Source organism: Amblyraja radiata, chromosome 3, assembly GCF_010909765.2.
Source record: "Amblyraja radiata isolate CabotCenter1 chromosome 3, sAmbRad1.1.pri, whole genome shotgun sequence".
NCBI lineage: Eukaryota > Metazoa > Chordata > Chondrichthyes > Rajiformes > Rajidae > Amblyraja > Amblyraja radiata.
In genome coordinates, this window is record NC_045958.1 from 85,771,119 (window position 1) to 85,791,046 (window position 19,928).

Consider the following 19,928-nt stretch of genomic DNA (forward strand, 5'->3'; position numbering starts at 1 on the left):
TCCAACACTAGAGGGCATAGCTCTAAGGTGAGAGGGAGAACGTTTAATGGAGATGCGTGGGCAAATGTTTTTTTTTGCACAGAGAGTAGTGGGACTGGATCACATTGCCCAGGGTGGTGGTGGAGGCAGATATGATAGTGGCTGGCAAGAGGCTTTTAGATAGATACATAGAAGTGCAGGGAATAGAGGGATATGGATCAGGTAGAGGCCAATGAGATTAGTTTAATTTGGCATCATGTTGAGCACAAATATTGTGGGCCAAAGGGTCTGTTCCAGTCCTGTGCTGTCCTGTGATCTATGTTGAGACATATCAGTAATCTGCCTTCTGCACAGTATGATATACGGTGAAATTCTAGACTTTAGGATAAAAGTGATCATTGATTATCACAAAAATAAAATTCTAATCTCAGTATTTTTTGCTGCATTTGGATTGCTAAACTGGCCACGGGTCTCTGAATTGAAAGTAGATTCATGTAGAATTGATTAGTAGCCTCAAACATTTGTATTATGTTTAGGCTCAGTAAGAGATTTGGTGTTGGGATTCTGGTTGTATGGCAGTGATACAGAATATGGGAGAGACACAGAGATTACTGCAAACATTCTTATTTATGTTAAATCTAAAACTGGTTTCCAATGTTTCTAAATCTCTTGGCTGTCGGGAAGAGAGAATTCTGATAACAAGCAGCCACAATTCCATCTGCATCATAATGCTTCTCTGCAAATAAGCAGGTAGCAGCTGGAATTTGTTGAGGATTTAATCAACCAAAAGGAGTAAGTACATTCATTCGCAATGCAATCACAAAGAATAGAAGGTTGTCTTGGTATTTTGACAGCGATAAGTACCTCATGAAAAGGCAAGTCATTCTGTCCAAAATCCTGTGTAAACAGATTATTTAATTTGAATTCAACCCCCCTCTCCTCCCACCACCCCGCCCCACTATGGTTAACTGTTGTGGGGTTAAAAGCCATGTACCCTATACAAAAAATCAACTATGTGTATTACAATACGTGTACATTTAAAGTCTCTCCTCATATGTTATAATGGCAGTTTTTTAAAACGTTCTCAAAATCCAATTTCGATAGCCATTAATTATCTGGGATGCTTTGAAGGTATAGCCTAACGCACTCACGACACACATAAGACAGCAAAGATGAATTTTCCAGACATTGTTTCTTGATTAATTAGTCATTTATTGAAATAATAAAAAACAAAGAAGTAACTCATAACTTTCTGTTCTTAATCGCTGTTCCATTCACGTCATATAAATCACATAAAAGCTTCTTCTTATAAAGATATGTCGTCTCCTAACATGTGTGTCATGATCATGGTAGAAAACTATTTCCTCTCATACTCCGACACAAAACTAAAACTTCTAATCTGCGAGTCTGAGCGAGACTCCTCTAACAAAAGAACACACCCCTACTACGTATCAAATCCCACCTACAAAAGCACAGGCAAATAGCAAAAACTAAAAATATCAGACATGATAATAATACTGACTTAAGCTTAATGGCTCCTACATACCAGCCCCTAATTGTTCTGAGTATATAACAAAGCAATTACTAATAGGCATTAAAAAAGGAGCTATAAAAGTTTAATATATATCAAAAACAAAAGTAATATGCATTATACATTAGTATTCAGACTTCTTAGCAATTCTTCCATCTTCACCTTTTAGAAGCAAACATATCTTGGTTATTGGTCTTACCAAGACATTGTTCTTAGTCTGAAGTCGTACTGTACGCACCAAACCTTTAACGTCCGGCATGATTTCCAGTATCCTTCCCATCAACCAAGAACCTCGTGGTGCAGTAGAATCAACCACCAAAACGATATCACCTGGAATAAAATTTCTTCTTACTTTCAACCATCGTTGTCGTTCTTGGATTAGAGGCAAATATTCTTGTGTCCACCTTTTCCAAAAAAGATGTGCCGTATATTGCACTTGTTTCCACCTGCGTCTCATATACAAATCTTCTTTCACAAAGAGCCCAGGTGGTAGCATTGGATTGGTCTTCAACAGAAGAATATGATTTGGTGTAAGCGTTTTCCAGGTCATTCAGATCATCAGAACTCTTAGTAATGGGTCGATAATTTAAAATTGTTGCAAGTTCACAAAATAAAGATTGCAATCCTTCATCGTCCATACCTTGTTGTTTAAGAACAGAATGTAGCACATTTCTAACCATGCAGATCAACCGTTCCCAAACACCGCCGTGATGAGATCCCGCAGGAGGATTGAAATTCCATTCTATCCGATCCTGATGCCTAACACTCTGGATTTTCTTCAGATTTAAGCTTTTAAGTGCTTCTCTCAATTATCTTTCCACTCCAACAAAATTCGTACCATTATCTGATCTTAACGATAAAACTTGACCTCATCAACAGATAAATCTCTATAATGCATGAATACAGGAATCGGTGTCAAGTGTAGATGCAACTTCAAGATGTACTGCTCTGCTTGCCACGCAAGTGAAGATTTGTCTTCTCTTAACCTCTATAGGACCGAAGTAATCTACTCCTACATCTTTAAATGAAGGATTATTAGGTTGAAACCTCTCCAGAGGTAAGTCCGCCATCTTCTGTTCTCCAACTTTTCCACGCTGTCGTCTACATTCAACCCATTTTTTTATTATCTTTCGTGCAGCAGAGTCAGCTTTGATAATCTAATATTTCTTACGAAGCTTTGACAACATATAATTTCTTCCTCCATGTCCGATCTGTTCATGGATATGTTGTAACAATAATGTTGAAATATGAAAGTCCTTTGACATAGGATGCTTAGCCTCTTCAGGCATTGCCAGTCTATTCAGGCGACCACCTACTCTCTCACATACTTATCTACCTACTCTCAGAAGTCCTTCTTCCAATACCGGATCAAGCTTGCACAAGTGATTGTCTCTTTTGACACCATGTACTCCAGCTTCTAACGTCAATATTTCTTCTTTGTATTTTTGTCTTTGACAGAAATAAATGATTGCGTTTTCTACTCTGAGAAGATCCTCAAGATGTCTTCCCTGTACGTGGTATGATGCCTTAAAGACTTGCATATTCTTTTCAACCTTTTCCTTTAGTTTTTCAGGATCTTCTCCAGAAATACTTTCAGCTATCTCTTTCCTTTTTCGAGCAAACAGCATTAATCGTGTTTTGGCTTTAAGAAACCAAGCCACCATAGTCATCAACTTATTCCATGATGAAAAATGGGTAATTAAATTGTTCGTGTGGTTTGACGAATCTTTAACAATAACATTCACTGCGATGTTTTGCTTGATTTCCAGATCATTAGCAGAGATTTCAAATTCCAGTTCAAGCTTTGGCCATTCTCTGTCTGGCTTACAGAGAAACTCTGGTTCATTGATCACGACACACACGTTACGAGACGACATACCTTCATAAGAAGAAGCTTTTATGCTGGAAATACTCAGTAGGTCAGGCAGACTCTGCAGACAGACAGACAGAGCTAATATTTCAGGTATTAGATCTGAAACAATAACTCTGTTTCTCTTTCAATAGATGCTGTCAGACCTGCTAAGTCAACAAGAGCTGGGCAAATATTAGTATGGGGTGTAGGCAAGGACACAGTTTTCTGAAGTCTTCAACTTGCCCTTGCAGCTCTGGTCAGGTTATTTGAATCTTGTTTTGCATTAAACTCTTCAAGGCAGTTGCATATTCAGGTTTAGAATCAAATGAGGGAGTAGGTTCACGAGGTTAATTCCCGGAATGGCGGGACTGTCATATGTTGATAGATTGGAGCGACTGGGCTTGTATACTCTGGAATTTAGAAGGATGAGAGGGTATCTTATTGAAACGTATAAGATTATTAGGGATTGGACACGCTAGAGGCAGGAAACATGTTGGCGGAGTCCAGAACCAGGAGCCACAGTTCAAGAATAAGGGGAAGGCCATTTAGAATGGAGATGAAGAAATACTTTTTCAACCAGAAAATTGTGAATCTGTGGAATTCTCTGCCTCAGAAGGCAGTGGAGACCAATTCTCTGGATGTTTTCAAGAGAGAGTTAGATAAAGCTCTTAAAGATAACGGAGTCAAGGGATATTGTGAAAAGGCAGGAACGGGGTACTGATTGTGGATGATCAGCCATGATCACATTGAATGGCGGTGCTGGCTTGAATGGCCTACTACACCTATTGTCTATTGTCTGAATTGGAGAATATTAGGTATAATGAGTTTGCTTGGCCAAACTTGAACTGGTTTAGAGAGTTCAAATACTTTCTTGAACTTCGAAAGATGTACGGTGGCGAGCATATTGTTAGTTATATCGTAGCCTGGTTTGGCGACTCGAAGTGAAGCAGATTACAAAAAGTGCTCACGAAAAATAGCATGTTTACTGGCCAATTATACAGCTGCAAGTAAGAATTTCATTGTTCTGTAGTCGGTGTATATGACAATTAAACAGTCTTGATTGTTTTCACTGCAGCGTATATATTATAATATATTGCCTTCAGTTACCTGTCCCCAAAACAAAAATTACAGAAACTATACCACGTGATAATCAACACTGAAGATTTAAAGGAGCCTGCAAAATGAAGCTCCCCTCACACAGCACCTCACTGATACTGAAGTACAGGAGACTCCTGCGCTACTTAACTGCCCTTAGTACCTTTTCTGATGTTCACCCACATTCTCCTTTTGTACCTGTAACAAGCCAAATTCTATGCCCAGCATTCTCCATAGTGAGTCCGTCCACGACTCCACCTGCCCTGTGCAGTCTGCCAGGAGCTTCTGCTGGATACATGTCCCACAGGTATAATCCTTGACCTCCCACATCTTGGAGAAAGGGCAAGCTTCCATATCCATTTTCCCCAGTTCCCTCTGCTAAGGAGAGAAAAGAAAAACAACACAAAATGGGTGGTATTGTAGATAGTGAAGATGATTGTCAAAAATTGCAGCAGGATCTTGATCAGTTGGACAGTTGGGCTGAGGAATGGCTGATGGAATTTAATACAGTGAAATGTGAGGCATTGCATTTTAGGAAGTCCAACATGGGCAGGGCCTATAAAGTGAATGGTAGGGCTCAGGGGAGCATTAGAGAGGAGAGGGATCTAGGAGTGCAGATACATATTTCTTTGAAAGTGGCGTCTCAGGTAGATAGGGTGGTCAAAAAGGCTTTTGGCACTTTGGCCTTCATCAGTCAGTATTGAGTATAGGAGTTGGGGGCGGGCGGGGGGGGGGTCATGTTGCAGTTATATAAGACGTTGGTAAGGCCTCATTTAGAGCATTGTTTTCAGTTTTGGGCACCATGTTATAAGAAAGATGTCAAGCTGGAAAGGGTGCAGAGATTTACGAGAATGTTGCCAGGTCTCAAGGGCTTGAGCTACAGGGAGCGGTTGAGGACTCTATTCCTTGAAGTGCAGGAGGGTGAGGATGGTCTTATAGAAGTGTACAAAATCATGAGCGGAATGGATCAGGTAAACACACAGAGTCTTTTGCGCAGAGCAGGGGAATCAAGAACCAGAGGTTTAAGGTCAGGGGGAAAAGATTTAATAAGAATCTGAGGGGTTACTTTTATTAAACAAAGGGTGGTGAGTATATGGAACATGCTGCCGGAGGAGGTAGTACTATCACAATGTTTAACACATATTTAGACAGGTACATGGATAGGATCGGTTTAGAGGGATATGGGCCAAACGCAGGCAGGTGGGACTAGTGTAGATAGGACATGTTGGTTGGTGTCTGCAAGTTGGGCCGATGGGCCTGTTTGCACGCTGCATGACTATAACTTATCTGATCACTATTCACCTTCCTCATGGAAACCTGATGCTCCTCAAAGCACTTTCAAGAGCAGCATTTCAACCTCACAGCCCCTCTCAAAATGGCAGCTCCAAGATGGCCACTCCCACTCTCATTGGCACTCCTTTTATAACTCACCCCCACTAGGAGCTGTTAGTCTCATTGACACCTCAAGACCTTCTCCTCCTCCTCCTCCTCCTCCTCCTCCTCCTCCTCAAACGTAGGGTTGAGATGTATATATATATATAATATTTATTTATATATTTATAAAGCAGATATAAATAGATACTTTATCAGCAAGAGGGTGATTGCTAAGTGAGAGTAAGGTGGAATGTAGAATTGAGGTTACAATCACAACAGCCATTATCTTACTGAGTGGCAGAACAGACAAAACAGGCAAAATAGCCTGATACTGTTCCTGATTTATATGAATACAGGTTTTTGCCATCAGTGCTCAATCGATCTTTGTACATTTGGATTGTTGTGTATATAGTTTTGGGGTTTGGATGTCAAGGCTTTCTCATCATTTAGGCTTGTAACTATATAATTTTACATAGTAATTTAAAGCCTCTCAATATATCATTGTAGTTAGCCCTTTCTATATATTATCAGAGTGTAATTCCATCATCTTCAATTTGAGGTAGTTTCATTGCAATGTCATTGCAAGTCTATGTATCATAGAATTTCACAGAAATGATCTGTCATTGTTTTCTCATTTCCCTATTTAACATTTGTCTGGTGAGATATTTCAATACTAATTATTCTGCCATGGGTTAACTGAACTGAATTGAAAAACAATGTCATGTTTATATTTGAATGCATCGGTAACACATTTGAACACAGTTCATCAGATATGAATGTTATGCTTTGTTCTTTTTCAATATTTAAGCACAAATGTAGGTGGGAAAATAATGGAACACTTGCAAGCCAGCAGATTAAAGCTGGATTTGTACCAGAAAATACTGTGTAGAAATTTGCCACAGGGAAAAAAGTAATGTGAAAAAATTATCCCCCTGTAAAATACATTAAATCGGATTACACACATATAATGCAGTTTGAGTTATTTTCATAAAATAATGTGCTTCAAACTATTTTCAGCCTTAAATATTGAATTGTTCAGTGGGCTACAAATTACCCTGTGGAGGCATTACCACAGGGTAAATGTTCGTAAATTATAGCTAATCCAGCCAGTTCATTTCCTATTACTGAACCATAAATAACCAAAACCAAAATAAGTGGATCAACATGATTGACTGATTCTTCAAAATGAATTGGTTTTCATTTTAAGTGGTTCAGTTTTTGCAATGGAAACTGATATCACTTTGACAGCTCTTGTCAAAAGAAAGGCACCAGAGACTTTGCTAACAAGAAAATAATAAGCCTTTCAATAAAGAAGCATAAGTGATTGCACGTGCTGGAACCTGAAGCAAAAATAATATTGTGTAGGAAGGAACTGCAGTTGCTGGTTTAAACCAAAGATGGACATAAAATGCTGGAGTAACTCAGCCGAAATAAACTGCTGGAGGAACTCAATGGTTTAAGCAGCATCTATGGAGGCAAAGGGATGATGTTTCAGGCTGAGTCCCTGCATGCACTGAGAATGTAAAGGAAATACTATGATCATCCACCCACCTTACCTATGCACCTCATGATATTATATACTTTTACAAATTCACTCCTCAGCCTTCACTGCAGGGAAAACATTCCTAGCCTATTCAGTTCCACCTTACTATTCATGCCCCCCTAATCCTGGCAACATCCTTGTGAATCTTTTCTGCAGTCTCTCCAGTTTAATCGTATCTTTCCTGTGGTACGATGACCAGAAGTGCACACAATACTCCAGGTGCAGTGTCACCAATCTCTTATACAAATGCAACATGAATGCACAATTCTTGTACTCAGTGCCCTGACCAATGAAGACAAGCATGCCATATGTCTTCTTCACCAAACTGTCTACCTATGTGGCTACTTTTAGAGAACCAGATATTTGTACCCCTCTCTGTTCTACAACACTCCCCATGTCCTTTCAATTTACTGTCTAAGTCCTGCCCTGGTTTAATCTACCAATATGCAATACCTCGCAATTGCCAAAGTTAAATTCCATCTTCCATTCCTTTGCCCATGTTCTCAGTTGATCTAGATCATATTATGACCCCTATAAAATCCACTGATCACCTCACCTCTTCAAAAAAAACTCAATCAATCTAGTGAGATAAGATTCCCAAACAGAAACTTATGCTAATTATCCCTAATCACTCTTTGTCTTTCCAAATGCAAATACATTCTGTCTCACTGAATCCTCTCCAATAATCTTCCCACCACTGATCTTATGCTCACTGGTCTGTAGACTACTGGTTGGTCCTTGCAGCTCTTGTTAAATAAAGGCACAACACGAGACACTCTCGAAACTTCAGATGCACTACCCGTCGCTAAGGAAGTTGTAAAAATCTCCGCCAGAGCTCCAGCACTTTTTCCCCCAGTTTCCCCCAACATTCTGGGATACACATGATCAGGCCCTGGGAATTTATCTATTGTTAAGCGCTTTAAAACCACCATCAACCTGTTTCACAATGTTGATAAGTTTCAGTATTTCACTGTTCTCTTCCCTGAACCCCGTGGCTTCCATGACCTCCTCTGTGGTAAATACAGATGTGACTCCATTTAAACCTCCCGCTGCCTTGGATATCAGTACACCCAGCATAATCAAGGACGTCGCACCTCGACAATAAGGCAAGTTCTCCCCTCTCCCATAAGGCAAGAGACATAGAAGTGTGAAAACGCACACATCCAGGTTCAGGGACTGTTTCTTCCCAGCTGTTATCAGGTTACTGAACCATCCTACCAACAACTAGAGAGCAGTCCTGAGCCACTATCTACCTCAGTGGAGACCCTCGGCCTACTTTTGATCAGACTTTATAGGACTTCTTGCACTAAATTTTATTCACGTTATTCCCTTTATCAGTGTGTGGGGTGATCACGGGTCGGCACGGACTTAGTGGTCCAAAGGGCCTGTTTCCGCACTGCATCTCTAAGAAAAATGTCAGACATCATCCTCAGGCAGCTCCGCTCCCGACAACAAGTGCAGCAGGCGTGGAGTCTGCCGCCGCATCACCGCGCCATCAGTCCGGCCCCAGAGTCCACTGACACGCAGGGCACTACCAAGTGCCTGATCGCAGCTCCGCCGCCTGAAGTGGACTTGTGGAGGAAGCAGGCTCCCGCCGGTGAGGGCGGCACACCAAGCCCCGGCTTGCCGCATAGCCTGGGCCAGACGCCGGGCCTGGGCAGGCCGGGGATGGCGCCGAGGAGCCACGGGCTGCCAGCGCCGGCAGGATGGGGTTTGTTGAGGCTCCGTTGCCCAAGGTGAACCTGCGGACCCAGAGAGTGAGCAGGAGAGGTGTGGAGGCCGAGCCAGACATCAACTGATCACTCCACTTCACCATGTCCTCACTCACCTCTACATCTGGATGTGACAGCTGTGTCTGCCTGAGTACGAAAATTGCGGAGTTGGAAGGCAGATTATCCGTCACACACAATCCAAGTGGATGAAAAACTCCTCGACTCCCTGGTGGCCTTAGGTCCTGCTGGACCCACTACTGTTGCTGAGGAGTCAGACTCTACTGTCCCATATTCTATTGCACCATCCCAGAACAAAGCCCCTTGTCCCTGGACACAGCATGGAGCCAGACCCAGAGCTATGACCAGATCTACACCTTGTTCATCAGAGCTATGGTCTGTAGTCCATAGAGGAAAGCAACATGGTTGACGGCCCTCTCGCCTCCCACCATCGCAAACTCTCCGACTAAGCGATAGATTTAACATCCTGGATGAACATTAATTCCCGTCACTGCTACGCCATACTGTTTCTCCTAGCTCATCTCTCCTGAATCCGTCAACTGCGACCAGGCATGCATCGCCACCCGCCGATTATGCTCCGGTGCCTCTCACTGGCCTTTCCCGTCCGGAGCTGTCCACAGCATTCCAACCTGTAGCCTCAGTGGCGGTCCCGGGCAGTCTCTCCCATGCCATGGCTTCAGCCTCCCACGTTGTAGCTCCGGCGAAGGCCCAGAGGAGTTCACCCCCTCCCACACAGGGTGCATCTCAGGTTGCAGTTCCAGCAGGACTCAAGAGACGACCACCCCCCATGAAGAGGGGTTATCCAATGGCAATTTCAGTATCAGTGGGCCCGAGTCCCTCGCATCCTCCTCCGACGTCGCTTATAATAGGTGACTATAAAAGTGTGAGGGTGAATTCAGCTGTAAAGGGCCTGTCTCACTGTACGAGGTAATTCAAGAGTTCTCCCGCATTTCCCGATTCAAACTCGGAGAATTACGGTAATAGCCGCCCGTAGGTACTCGGGGCTCTCGTGGACATTTTGCAATGTGTTGAAAAAACTTCACGAGCTTACCGCGTTTCCCGAGCATCTGCCGTTAGCGTTACGAGCTGCTAAGGGACGTCCCGAGCTCCGACGTACCCGCTACGTACATTCTACGTATGTACCACGAGTTTGATTTTTTTATTTAACTCAGGAGAGCTCTTGGGTAAACTCGTATAGTGGGACAGGCCCTTAACTTACTCTTTCCCCAGACGTCTTAGCTCAGATTCCAAGTCTTCTTGATAAATATCCAGATGTGAAAATTGGCATTATCCATGTGAGCACAAATGACACATCCCAGGAACAATCCAAGCAACTGAAACGCAATTTCTTCTCCATCTTAAACTCATTGAAGGACTCAGAGAAACTTATTTTTGTCTCAGGACCAATTCCGACTTTTAATCGTCGCTTTAAAAGGATTTTACATTTCCACACGTTTGCAGATATATTATGATTTTTTAAACCAATCTTCTGCTGAAAAATGTGAGCTGTTTGCCGATTATTTTAAAGATAAGATTCATTCTATCAGAGCTGGTATCCATTTAGATTCTACTGTCCTCTGCTGCCAACCTAGCAAGGCACAGGCAAAATTGAGCAGTCTCATAAGTATTTCTACCTCAGGACTTTGTAAAATTGTGGCTGAGAGCAAATCCACTACCTGTCATTTCAATGCGGTTCCTACAAAGTTTAAAAAAAATGTTTTTAACAGTTTATCCAGTCTTGTTCTTACAATGATAAACATCTCCCTTGTGACTGGAATTTTCCCAGATACTTATAAAACCGCTGTCGTAAAGCCTCTGTTAAAGAAACCAAATTTAGACAGTGGGCTATTGACTAATTACAGACCCATATCAAATCTAGCCTTTATTAGTTAGGTACTGGAGATTGCGGAATTCAACCAAATACAACATTTTCTGAATCAAAATGCCATTTTAGAGAAATTTCAATCTGGTTTCAGAGCAAATTACAGCACTGAGACTACCCTGATAAAAATAGTTAGTGACCTTAGAGTTAGTACTGATGAGACAAAGTCTCAGTGCTGATCCTCTTAGACCTCACAGGAGCTTTTGTCACCATAGATCACAGTATTCCAATAGAGCGCCTGTAAGATTAGGTACTAAGTTGGTTCCAATCATATATAAGTGGAAGGAAGTACTTTGTTTGCCTTGGGGACTATGTGTCACAGCTGCATGATATGTCCTTTGGTGTAGCACAAGGTAGCTGCCTTGGCCCGTTACTCTTTTCCTGCCACTAGGAGGAGTTATCAGACAGCATAATGTAAATTTTCTAAGTTATGCCGATGACACTTGGTTATACCTCTCTGTCGAACCCACTGATGCAAATGCCTTAAGTTCTTTGACCTCCTGCCTATTTCCTATTACAAAATGAATGAATGCTAACTTTCTTAAACTCAACGATGACAAGACAGAAATTTTATTTCTTGGATCAAAACCCAAGAGAGAGATGTTACTCGGTAAACTGGGAAACTTTACATAAATAAGGTAACAAAGTGTGCTTTCTATAACCTCAGAAATATTGCTAAGCACGCCCTTTCTTAACTCAACATGACTAAAAAACTCATTCATGCTTTCATATCAAGCAGACTTGATTATTGCAATGCCTTCAAAATCCATCAACAAGTAACAACTCATTCAAAATGCTGCAGCCTGGCTTTTAACAAATACCAAGAAAAAGGAACATATCACCCTAGTATTATACTCCCATTATTGGCTCCCTGTGAGATCCATGATAGACTATAAAGTCCTCCTTCTTGTCTATAAAGCCCTAAATGGCTTAGGAGCAGCATATTTTATAGACTCCCTCCTTCCCTATGCCCCTACTCGAGCGCACAGGTCACCTGATGCTGTCCTGTTAGCATCTCAATGCCGCAGCAATAAGAAAATTGGTGAAGCAGCCTTTTTCCATTACGCCCCCAAGGCTATGACCATACCCAGGGCTATGAGAGGCACCCACTCAGTTGACATTACTTCCTTTGTCCTTTTACACTCTCAATTTTATATTTTATATCTTTATATAAATCTGTGCTTATATTTTTATATAAATCTGTGCTATTAACTGCCTATTTCCTTACTGTTTTAAATTGTATTTTTGTTTAAATCTGTGTTTTTGTGGAAAGCACTTTGGGTTGCATTCAATTGTATGAAAAGAGCTATACAAATAAAGTTGTTATTATTATCATGTAACTGTACACTGTGGATGGCTCGATTGTAATAATGTATTGTTTTTCTTCTGACTGGTTAACACACAACAAAAGCCTTTCACTGTACTAGATACACGCGACAATAAACTAAACTCAAACTCAAACATTCATTTAAGCCCAATGGCTCTACATGTAGATGACCACACTAGTTCACCCTTTGTTCTTAATATACTTCTAAAAATGCTAAGGATTTTCTCTAAGGATTCTATCTGCTAAGTGTGTATCATGTCCTTTTCTTTTTTCCTACTGATTTCCTTTTTAAATGTGCTCATCCCGTATATATCGTAATTTCCATGATCCCAGCTGGCTGTGCTTGATATCTGACCCTTTTTTTCCTGACCAGAGCATTAATATTCCACGCCAACCATAGTTCCCCAATACATCACTGTGCAGTGTTTTATTAATAATTTTTAAAAAACCTGCAATTGAAACAGGAAGCATATTTGAGGGGAATCTAGAACAGGTGCATTGTGATGATAGATGGCAGAGGCAAATCTCATGGGAGTCAACTCAAGGTTCTTCAGCTCTGCACTAACGCTGCACTGATTAAGCAGTTTTTTTGAAAAAAAAGATTAACAATTAATCATCCATGATTAATTATGATTAATCGATCAATGTAATAACATTTCAAAAATCTCTCTTCTCTAAAGCTAATGTCAGAATAGGATGGTTCGAGAGTGCCTTGTTTTGTAAATAAATGTTTGGTAACTTTTAAGCCAGTCGATCCAGTAAAGGGCCTGTCCCACGAGCATGCGCCTCCATGCGGCAAGCACGACCTAAAGCCCGCAGCCGCCTCGACGCTGTACGCACGGAGGTCGAGTGAGTGACGTGAAGTTCGAGCGAAGTCCGACGGGCATACGGCGTCGAGACGGTGCGTACGGCGTCGAGGCGGCTGCGGGCCGGCAGGCCGTTGCCACACGGAATTTTTGAACCCGGTCAGTTTTTCGGAGCCCCGCGCGATGTCGGGACCAGCTCCGCACAACTCCATACGGCTCCGGCGATCGAAGTGGGACTGGCCCCGCAAGGCCGTACGGCTCAAGCGACCACGTTAGGTCGCGCTTGCCGCATACAGGCGCATGCTGGTGGGACCGGCCCTTTAGGTCGCGCTTGCCGCATGGAGTCACATGCTCGTGGGACAGGCCCTTTAAGCTAAGCAAAAACGTAAACATTATCATGCAGTAAAATGCGTTCAGAAAAGTTTGAACAGCAACATGTTGAATAACTGGATTTTCAAGATAAAAAGTCAGACGTTTGGCACAACTTTCTTATCATCAAAAACAATAGGAATTTAGAGACGCGCAATCATCGTGAAAAGAATGTTCAAATATCAGCCATCCCTGTCGTCATTCAAATATCATCTGGAACACAAACATAGCTTCAAATTTGACCCAGTGTCTTCAAACATGTCAGTTGGCATTCCATCCTGCACAAATTAGGGACAATTCTTTCACATTTCAAGAAGAAATCCTCAGATGTCCCTGCTTGTTATTGCATGTTTGACAGCTTTAGACAGAATTTCATTTGCAACTTTCACCAAACGTGTCGACATCATTGGAATTCAATGCTGCCTATACTGAGGTGATTTTTGGAACTGAAAGATGTCATAGTAAGCTTTCATCCAGACATTTTTCCCATCTGAAATTTAATTTCAGCTGCATCTGAGTTAGCTGAAAGTTTCATTTGATTGAAATTAGCATCCTTGCTCTTGGATGATGTGATTGCAACTTAGTAAAAGCTGAAAAAAATTTTGATTTCATGCTGACCTATCTGACTGTATGAAACTGTTTGTTCCAGGATTGAGCAGAGAAGAAACCCAGGCATTTCAGGACTCAGCGGGACAGGATGCTGGTTTAAATCGAAGGTAGACACAAAATGCTGGAGTAACTCAGCGGGACAGGCAGCATCTCTGGAGAGAAGGAATGGGTGACATTTCGGGTCGAGACCCTTCTTCAGACTTGACCTGAAACGTCACCCATTCCTTCTCTCCAGAGATGCTGCCTGTCCCGCTGGGTTACTCCAGCATTTTGTGTCTGCCTTCGATTTAAACCAGCATCTGCAGTTCTTTCCGACACATTTCGGGAGTCCTCAGATACTTGGATGATACAATAGATTATGACTCTGCCTGGAACTCCCAACTTGCATTCCGACCGACAAATGATCTTGCCAAAATTGTGAGAGACGTTTACATGCGGCTTTTCACAAACCACAATGATGAATTATTTGATAATGGTCAAGAACATAATGATTAATTTGAGCCCATTGCGAAGCAAAGTAATTCAGAAAAGCTCAATGCCATTCTCTCCACAAAGAATGTCAAGAAGCCAAAGCCGATGGAGTCATATTCAAACCAGCAAGACATTTTGAAGATATTGTCCTGGAAAGCATGTTGAAATGGCTAAACACACTGGAAAAAAGTGTACATAGCTGTCGGGACAATTTCTTCTAGTTCAGTTGAACTTGAAATATGTTTTAGTGCTGCTGGCCTCTTTGACGCAAAATTGCACACCTCATTGAGTGATGAGACCATTGCCACCTCATGTTTTTTAAGATCTCACCAAAGAGATTCTAAACCAAGGGTTCCCAACGTGAGGTAAATTTACCCCCCAGGGGGTAAATTTTGCCTACCCAAGGGATACATGTTTAAGAAGGAACTGCAGATGCTGGAAAATTGAAGGTAGACAAAAATGCTGGAGAAACTCAGCGGGTTAGGCAGTATCTATGAAGCGGACCCGAAACGTTGCCTATTTCCTCTGCTCCATAGATGCTGCCTAATCTGCTGAGTTCCTCCAGCATTTTTGTCTACAAGGGATAAATTTGTTGATTCTGTATTTGTACATATTTTTTCTCATTGACTGACATTGTTTGGTTATGGTACACCGGTATCTGTTCATCATTAGTTGTTCATAAATAAGTGAAATAACATCGTTATGTGCTATTAAAGTTGCTAGGTGTAAATGGGACGAAAAAGGTTGGGAATCCCTGGTCTAAAGTAAGTTTACGTTTGTGAAATAATGGTAAATTTGCCGTGAAAGAATGAGTTTTAATTTGAAAATCACAAAAATCCGTTTTTTGAAAATTAATCATTTTTAATCAGTGACAAAGCAATTAATTAATAATTCATTACTTTTTCAAAATGAGCCAATTCATCAATCAGAAAGCAGCCCGACTGCATCCAGGGACTTGGAAATTGCCAATAGGCATTGTTTACGGGGTTCTCATCTTCATCAATGTAGCTTTTTCAGTGTGTGAAAAGCAGCCTGTAGAGTGTACAAAATATTAGACCACTGTGTCGACACGAAATGCTGGAGTAACTCAGCGGGATAGGCAGCATCTCTGGAGAGAAGGAATGGGTGATGTTTCGGGTCGGGACCCTTCTTCAGACCACTGCGTAACAAGTTCTAAAAATGAATTAAATGTGGGGTGAGATATTAAAAGAATATCCAACAGAACATATGTTGGCCTACCAAGGCACTGAGTGTGTCAGATAATCAGAGTTTTCCTCTAGTGTGATTGTAAAAGGCTCTATCTAAATGTAAATTTGTTTCTCCTTCTGAAATATATTTCTCCTAACTTTCTGACAGGTGCGAGTGGTACTGTTGAACTGGTGTGCATGGTTTCTCCGAATGAAGAAGCCCGGGGAAGGAAAGACTGGCATACCTTACAGGTACAATCAACAGCGGCAAGACATCATCAGCAGTGTGGAGATGAACAGAATACCCAGGCAGCGTTCCAGCAATGGTAGCGTGATCTACGTTGGCTATCACACCATGGAGAACCCCTGCTGCCCTCCATGCAACGACTCGGGCGTTATGTGTGGTCGGATCACTTGCACACACACTGAGGACAATGCACAGAATGGGCTCCTGGTTGGCAGCCCCCCTGAAATGAGCAAGATTCTGGAGGAGCTGCAGTTCATCACCAGGCGCTTCCGGGACCACGATGAGGGTGAAGCCGTCTGCAGTGAATGGAAGTTTGCTGCCGCGGTGGTTGACAGGCTCTGCCTGGTAGCCTTTACTGTATTTTCTATAGTTTGTACATTTGCCATTTTGATGTCAGCTCCGAATTTCATAGAAGCTATTTCTAAAGATTTTGCATGAAACTTGATTTGTATCAGTGAGACGAGTTTCTCAGCAAATTATCACAGGTCAGCTAAGGTGAAACTTACAAAAATGTAAAGCTGGGTGACCCTTACTGATCAATGGATATAAAATCATTCAACACAAAACCCAACATACAGTATATTGTTTTTTTACCTGTCATATTGTTTTTTTATATGATCATCAAAGCATTTTGCATTTCTTTTTAAAGTCAGCACTTATGATGTACAATAATTGCATGTGGTGCTCTCTAATATATAGTCAAATTCCCAAGATATCTTTCCTTTGTTAATGACCAATCATTCATAAAGAGATTAGAGCTTTCCTATGCATATGGATCAGCTGGGTAACAAAGTTGCAGATCTGTTTAAGCTATTGGTAGGTTAATGTGACTGTTAAGGATGTTGCTATTGAAATGAGTGACTAGATTAGAATAATCTTGCAGAGAAAGAATCTATAAAAACTGGCAAATAATCTGTAGAAGAAGGTCAAATCAATTGATGATCGAATAAGAATGCAATTTGTACATCCATTCAATTCTTGTACATATAATGAGATGTCCACCCCAAGGTGTATTACAACAGTTTTCAAAGAGGAAAAGATAGCTTCTCTTGATAACTAGGGAAAGATACAGTCAAATCACAAAAACATTAGTTGATAATCTATTTTAATGCTGTTCATATATATATATATATATATATATATATATATATGCTTCCAACGTTGCAGGAAATGCTGCATTTAAACAAAAAACTAATTTTGCTGTAACAAATATTAATAAATCCTGAAATAAAAACAGAACGTACTGGCAATTTACACAGGGCCAGGCAGTATCTGTGGAAAGTAAGCGTTCCAGGTGAATAAACTGTTATGAAATTAACTTTCATCATGCTGAATGTCTCCAGCTTTTTTTAATTATAATTTCAGATTTCCAGCATTAGTAGTTTTTTGACTAATACATGCATCCTGAGTCCTGAAAGGCTCCATATAAATGAAAGTATTCATCCTGTTCACTTTTTATCATTACGTAGAATTTATAGCATGAAAACAGACCATTTGTCTGAACTGCTCTTTGTTGATGTTTCTGCTCTACATGAGATTTTACTCCATTTATCCCTAATTGTATATCTCACTTTTACTTTTCCCTCATGCTCAAGGTTTGTGTTATTCACCTTAACGAGTGCATGCATTGCAAATTCCACATTCTACATATCTTCTGCATACAATGTTATACTGCTTCATTTGAACAATTATATGCACCTATTCTCCTTTTTCCATTTCTGCATTGAGCCGACAAATTGGTTCTTTTGTGTCTTTCTAAGACATTGCAACTTATTAAAAGAAAAAAATGTGCCTTTGTTACAGATGAATGAAAGAAATGGGCACAACTTGTAAGGCACATTATATTAGTTTTCACAGCTGTCCCCTTTCTGGTTGCAGAATTTATTTTTCAACACTGATTAATAGCAACTGATCTTGAAGCTAGTTTGTGGTGCGATTACACCAATTTTGTGCATTTCTGCAACCATGATGCTTCGATAAGAACATGAATTCATATTTTGGTGTTTTCATGAAATAATACACTAAACAAGTAAGTATATATGGAGAGGGCCAAGTGAGCATTTCAAAGGTTGATTAATGTTCCCTGTTCAGGACACTGATCAATAAACCTGTTATTACTTCAGTAATTCATCTAGCTTAGTCTCACACCTGTCAAAATCCATACTGTTACAAAGTATTAAAATGGGGTTCTCCTGTAAAGTGCATTGATTCCATGAAATGGCCCAAAGAAACAATGCACTAGGGAATCCTTTGGTGTTCATTCATTTTCTAGTAAATCTTGCACTGGAACTAAGATGACTTTAGCACACAGTAGCTTCTGAAATTGTGTTGTCATCCACGTTTCTTATCTTTAGACATTTTTACTCATTGTGTCCATGGCCCCAGCCTAACCCTTAATGTGAGATGTCACTTACTTCAATGCTTATCCTCTACAGTATACTATGTTGATTAACTCAAAATCAACTGCATAATCGTTGGTGTTGTTTGAAATTCTGGTGATTCTACTGGAGTTTACATGTACTTGGATATGTCCTTCTGTCCACTTTATCAATTAACATGACCGTATATGCAAAGGCTATATTTGATAAACTAGCTGACTATAAATATGTGCATAATTAATGCTTGTTGGTTTTTGTTTCTATCCATATTACTTGGCTTTAAAAATGTACGTTCATGCATTATGCTGGTATTATAATAAATAAAAAAACACTTAAAGTTTTCACTTAGTCTCAGGTAGACTTTTTTAAAAAGACTAGCTGTAGTATCTGACCAAGGATATCCAATATTTGATGAGTGCCTCATCCATCAAGTAAGAAGCTAAAAGTAGTTGTAAATTTCATTTGTATCTGGTATGTCATTGTTTCAATATTTAATTAAAGTTTACAAGAGTATGCACTTATAGCCTGCCTGAAGTTTCTTTGCAAATAAAAAACATATAATAATCCACTTTAGTTGCTTAATGTCCAGGCATCAAAGAAAAGTTTAGGTAGGTATTAAGATGCAGGGCACAGCCATTGGGAATCTCATGGGACATGAATTCTGAGAGCTCTGGGGACCTGTCCCATAATAAATGAGTTCATCGGTGCATGTAATATCCCACAGCTTTTCAAGGTTGCAAAGTTTCAAGGATTCAAGGTCAGTTTATTGTCACATGTATCAATTAAGGTACAGTGAAACTCGAATTACCATACAGCCATACAAAAAAAGGAACAAGACACACAACTACTTAAAAGTTAACATAAACATCCACCACAGCACATTCCCCACTGTGATGGAAGGCAATAAAGTATGTGCTTCTTCCTCTTTATTCTCCCGCGGTAGGGGCAGTCGAACCATCCGCAGTCTGGGCGATCGAAGCTCCCGCAGCCGGCAATTGAAGCTCCCGCAGCGGGTGACCGAAGCTCCCGCGTCGGGGCGATTGAAGCCTCCGTGTCAGGGCGAACGAACCTTCCGCATAGGGGCGGTCGAAGCTCCCGCGGCTTGGAGCTCCCGAAGTCAGCCTCTAACCGGGGACCACGAGCTCCATGATGTTAAATTCCACAGGCTCCCGCGGTTGGGACTCAAAGGCGATTCCCCCCCGACAGGGATCGCAAGCTCCATGATGTTAAGTCCTGCAGGCTCCCGCAGTTGGAGCTCCCGAAGTCGGTCTACAGCAAAGACCGCCAAATCCTCGATGTTAGGCCGCAGTGTGGACGGAGACACGATATGGAAAATAATCACATCTCTGTCGAGGAAAGAGATTAAAAAATGTTTCCCCCAACTCCCCCCCCCCCCACATAAAACAAGCTAAAAAACACAAAAAACATACATTTAACACATATTATAAAACAACAAAGAAGGAAGGGACAGACAGACTGTTGGCGAGGCAGCTATTGCTGGCACCACCCGGTGGTTATGACTTTATAACGGAGAAATGATGCTTCATT

General features: G+C 41.1%; 1 protein-coding gene across 1 annotated transcript in view; it reads left to right on the plus strand.

The window, feature by feature from the left end:
- LOC116971571 (neuronal acetylcholine receptor subunit alpha-7-like) overlaps nt 1-18,745 on the plus strand; it is a 193,506-nt gene extending 174,761 nt beyond the window's left edge. The window contains exon 10 of the mRNA XM_033018804.1: nt 15,925-18,745. Within this exon, the coding sequence (XP_032874695.1) occupies nt 15,925-16,440 (516 nt within the window). The 3' untranslated portion in view covers nt 16,441-18,745. The remainder of the gene's footprint in view (nt 1-15,924) is intronic.
- The last annotated feature ends 1,183 nt before the right edge of the window (nt 18,746-19,928 follow it).